The sequence below is a fragment of the Sprattus sprattus genome (assembly GCF_963457725.1).
Source record: "Sprattus sprattus genome assembly, chromosome: 7".
NCBI lineage: Eukaryota > Metazoa > Chordata > Actinopteri > Clupeiformes > Clupeidae > Sprattus > Sprattus sprattus.
In genome coordinates, this window is record NC_137926.1 from 7,859,131 (window position 1) to 7,864,130 (window position 5,000).

General features: G+C 47.7%; 1 protein-coding gene across 1 annotated transcript in view; it reads right to left on the reverse strand.

Moving 5' to 3' along the window:
- dcc (DCC netrin 1 receptor) overlaps positions 1-1,308 on the reverse strand; it is a gene marked incomplete at both ends in the record, with an annotated part of 169,006 nt that extends 167,698 nt beyond the window's left edge. The window contains 1 exon segment of the mRNA XM_080842602.1: positions 987-1,308. Coding sequence (XP_080698728.1) covers positions 987-1,308 — 322 coding nt within the window.
- Between the last annotated feature and the right edge of the window lie 3,692 nt (positions 1,309-5,000).

The window sequence follows — 5,000 nt, forward strand, 5'->3', positions numbered from 1 at the left end:
GAGAGTAGTGAGACAGAGAGGAGAGAGAGAGGGGTGAGAGAGACTAGTGAGACAGAGAAGAGAGAGAGAGAGATGAGAGAGTAGTGAGACAGAGAGGAGAGAGAGAGGGGGGTGAGAGAGTAGTGAGACAGAGAGGAGAGAGAGAGAGATGAGAGAGTAGTGAGACAGAGAGGAGAGAAGAGAGATGAGAGAGTAGTGAGACAGAGAGGAGAGAGAGAGGGGTGAGAGAGTAGTGAGACAGAGAGGAGAGAGAGAGAGGGGTGAGAGAGTAGTGAGACAGAGAGGAGAGAGAGAGAGAGGGGTGAGAGAGTAGTGAGACAGAGAGGAGAGAGAGAGAGTTGTGAGAGAGTGAGACAGAGAGGAGAGAGAGAGAGAGGCGAGAGAGTACTGATTACTGACAGGGAAGAGAGAGGGGTTGGGTGAGGAGTGTGACTGGCATATGGATATACGGCATACACATGCCAACACCCACACCCACACGGGCCGTGGCGTGAGAGTGAGGCTTAAGGCTGGTGCTCAGGGTCTGCACCGACGCACTGACTAAAAACACATGGATTATACCATGGATCAACTAAGTGGTACAGTGTGCTGTGTTCTTGTTTCGTGGCTGTAGTTGAGGTAAGCGCTGCTTCGCGCTCCCAGTTTTAGCTTCCTGAGGATTTCAATATTCATTATTAAATACGGACAAAGTAATCTACTGGACTCTCATCGGGCCACAATGTTTTTTTTTTTTCATCTCTTTCAACAGCAAATACCAAAGTAACAACAATCTGACCCTTCCACGCGCCAAATTATTTCACATGAACAAAAGAATAACGGAAGAGTTTAAACAAAACTAAGAAGCAAACCCTGATAAAGTCCTGATCAAGTTGTTTTTTATTAACCACCATTCTGCCATCTTACAGAAACACACACACACACACCCACACACACCCACACACACACACACGCACACTCACACGTTCACACAGCCACACATGTCTTACCGGCAACGGTGACTTTGGCGGTGCGACTGACGATGGCGCCCGCGCCCTCCAGGTTGGCCAGGCACTGGTAGAGACCCTCGTCGGGCCGGTGGTGGCGCGAGTGCACCACGTTGTGCACCAGGAGGGAGCCGTTGGCCAGCTGCTGCCGCCGCTCGTCCACCATGGCGCTCAGCAGCACGCCGTCCTTCTTCCAGGCGATGGCGGGCGCGCCGCTCTCCGAGTGCGCCTCGCAGTCCAGCTGCAGCACGCCGCCCCGCACCGTCACCGTGTCCAGAGGCTCCAGCACGAAGCGCAGCTCCACGAAGCCCCGGGTCTCTTCCATGCCTGAAAGAGAGAGACAGAGGGAGGAGACGTTAGCATTGTTTACTTTGAGACATGTTAGCATTGTTTACTTTTAGACATGTTAGCATTGTTTACTTTGAGACATGTTAGCATTGTTTACTCTAAGACATGTTAGCATTGTTTACTTTGAGACATGTTAGCATTGTTTACTTTGAGACATGTTAGCATTGTTTACTTTGAGACATGTTAGCATTGTTTACTTTGGGACATGTTGGCATTGTTTACTTTGGGATGCAGTCGATGTGCGTTTGGTTTTATTGATGTTGAATGTTGATGTTTTATTTATTGAATTTGAAAAGACAGGCCAAAGTCTTTTGGAGTCAAACACTGGCAATATCAAAAACATGGACAGAAATATTCCCATTAGGGTATATATTATGTAGAGAATATAAAGCAACTGATCAGAGAGTAGCAAAGCTCTGAAAATGAGAAAGAAGTTTCTGCGGGGCTTCAAGGGGGTCATACTTCACATTTGAAATCAGCTTCAACAGAATGATTTATCTGCTAAAATGTGAGAGCACAGAATAAAGATAGCTTTGAGAATAGCTTTGATCCTCGACAATTGACACAGTTAGTTAAGAAGTGGCAACATATTAGATCTCCCTCCTCTTTTTTTCCACATTCCACAGACATAGTCATTTCTGGTCGTCACAGAAAGCCTGGCATACTGACATCACTGTACAATGTGACCTGTGTTGCCCTCTAGTTTTTCCCCCGGCATGGCAGAACATTGCAACCGTGTCAAAAGGAAGTGGCATTAAGTGGAACTTTGGCTTATGAATGAAAGCTTTACAATAGTGTAGGTGGACGGCTGATTAGCAGGCTTTGGCATACTTTTAAGGGACATATAATCATTCCCCTTCGGCAAATGCACACTGTAACGCACCTGTCATTGCATTTGACATTAAGTATGTACTGTGCTGTCTACTTCAACAGGCTAATTTTGGGATATCAAACTGATGGCTTTTTTTCTTTACATCTATTTTTGCTACTGCAGTAGACTAAACAGCCATTTAGTTTTTGACATGAGACAGGCGGTCAAGTTGTGTGAGTAGTTTTTCTACAAATTTCTGTTTCATAGATACACACGATAACCCGATGCTGACAGCAGTGCTTCCTTAATCCCAACAGTAGACCAGAAACAGATGAAAGGTTTTTCCTGAAGTTAGTGGTTGAGAAGAGGCTTCATACCCCTTCACTTCACACACACACACACACACACACACACACACACACACACACACACACACACACACACACACACACACACACTCATACCCCTTCGCTTCGGAGCGTCAGGACTCGACGCCAAGCGACTGCCGACCCAGTTACGAGAACATTAAAGCAACAAGAGCCCAAATGTCTTTAAAGCCAAAGTATCTTTTAATGACGGATTTTTGAAAACTCCTCTCATGAGATTTTGTTCAGGTATGAAAGATTAAAGTGGTGTAATTGTGAAGGCACGGGTGCAGAAGAAAAGATATACTGTATATATATATATATATATATGCAGCTCTGCTCGGCCCCCGAATCAATCAACCGAGGATTAGTGACTTTCCCTCCCGCTCAACGCTTTAAAAACTCAGCTCAGCCGATAGTGAGAATAAAAGATGACAAGCTTTTGTGATAGAGGAAAAGATTAAAAAGAAAAGAAAGAAATAGAGGATAAGAGAGAGAGAACGAGAAAGAGAGAGAGAGGTTAAAAAAAGAAGGAGAGTTTCAGAAGAAGAGTAGCAGGCCCAGTGAAGATGCATGGAGATTCATAACTGCTTGTGTGCACTCACACATACACACACACACACACACGCACACACACACACACACACACACACACACACACACACACAGACACACAGAGAACCAAGGCAACGCTGTGTGCACTTTGTGCTTCTGGTACCCCCAGTTTCCAAAGCTGGTGACATGCGACTAACTTGGGTGCTGCATGAACAGAAGCCTGCTGCCAGAGTAGCGCCTCTGGGTCGCCATGGTAACGTACTGGAGCCCCAGAGAACCAAGGCAACGCTGTAGTGCATTAGTGGCACACACACACATACACACACACACACACACACACACACGCACACACACACACACACACACACACACACACACACACACACAGAGAACCAAGGCAACGCTGGAGTGCATTAGTGGCAGCAAGGGGAAGCTGAGGGGAGAGGGTTGTTTGAAGTTCCTCTGCCTACCTGCATGTCTTTGTCTTCTTGTTTTAATGCTTTACTTTTTCCTCTCTGCAACCCCCCTTTCACACACACACACACACACACACACACACACACACACACACACACACACACACACACACACATTACTCACACACACACACACACACACACACACACACACACACACACACACTCACACACACACACACACACACACACACACACACACACACACACACACACACACACACACACACACACACACACACACACACACTTTTTTTGCAGTCATGCATATTTATACATGGGAGCTTGGTTTCTGTCTGCCTTACCCACCCTGTCAGCACAACACTGTGTTTCCAGGCTTTTTTTGTGTGTGTGTGTGATTTTTTTAACATTCAAATGCATTAACTTTGGCTTTGCAAGCTTTCATGCATTTTCTTTTTTCAGGCCTGCACATTTAAGCCGTGGAATGAAGAGCGAGACGCAGCACCCGTCCTCCCGCAGTCGTTCCTGTCCAAAAGACGAGAGGAAGACGAGCGGAAGACGAGAGGGAGACGAGAGGAAGGGCCTGCTGCCTGCTGAAGGTGCTGAGCGCACTGATTCAAATGCTAATGTGACTACCTGCTAAAAGACGGGCAACTCTATCCCTGAGAGCCGTCCACGAGAGGCCACTCTATCCGCCTGTGTGTGTGTGTGTGTGTGAGAGAGACAGTGTGTGTGTGTGTGTGTGTGTGCGTGTGTGTGTGTGTGTGTGTGAGAGACACAGTGTGTGTGTGTGTGTGTGTGTGTGTGTGTGTGTGTGTGTGTGTGTGTGTGTGTGTGTGTGTGTGACAGTGTGTCCCACCCACTCGCAGTGAGTATTTCATCACTAAGCAGGACATAAAGCCTCACTAGCGTGCTCACACAAACACACACAGACACAGAAACACACACACACACACACACACACACACACACACACACACACACACACACACACAATGGTTGGTCTTAGACCAACTATGTCTCACATTCACCAGCCACCACATTTGTTTCATTCTCCTCCTCTCATGATTCCCTTGAAAAGGAACAGCAGAGACAGAGGCAGAGCAGAAGTGTGTTCTGGAGACGTCCGCCACCCCGCTCTCCTCCACGCCGCGGAGAGGAGGCATTCTTCACACAGTATAGAGACGTCACTGGCAGAACAAAGGAGACGCATCCCTTAGACTCCAGGGGATATGAGGAGGAGACGTCCCCAAGATTGCACTATGGGGGGGGGGGGGGAGTAGTGCGTGAGTGTGTGTGTGTGTGTGTGTGTTGGGGGGGGGGGCAGGGTGATCATCAGAGTGATGGCACAGGGAGGTAAGGAATGCATCACTGGCATTCCAGACAGGGAGATAGAGTGACTCCTTGATCCTTGGAGAGGAGATGAGAATGGAGTGAGGCTGTTTTGGTCTTAGGGTGGGGCTCAAAGAGCGCCAGAGGCTGCCAGGGTTGGACTCAACGA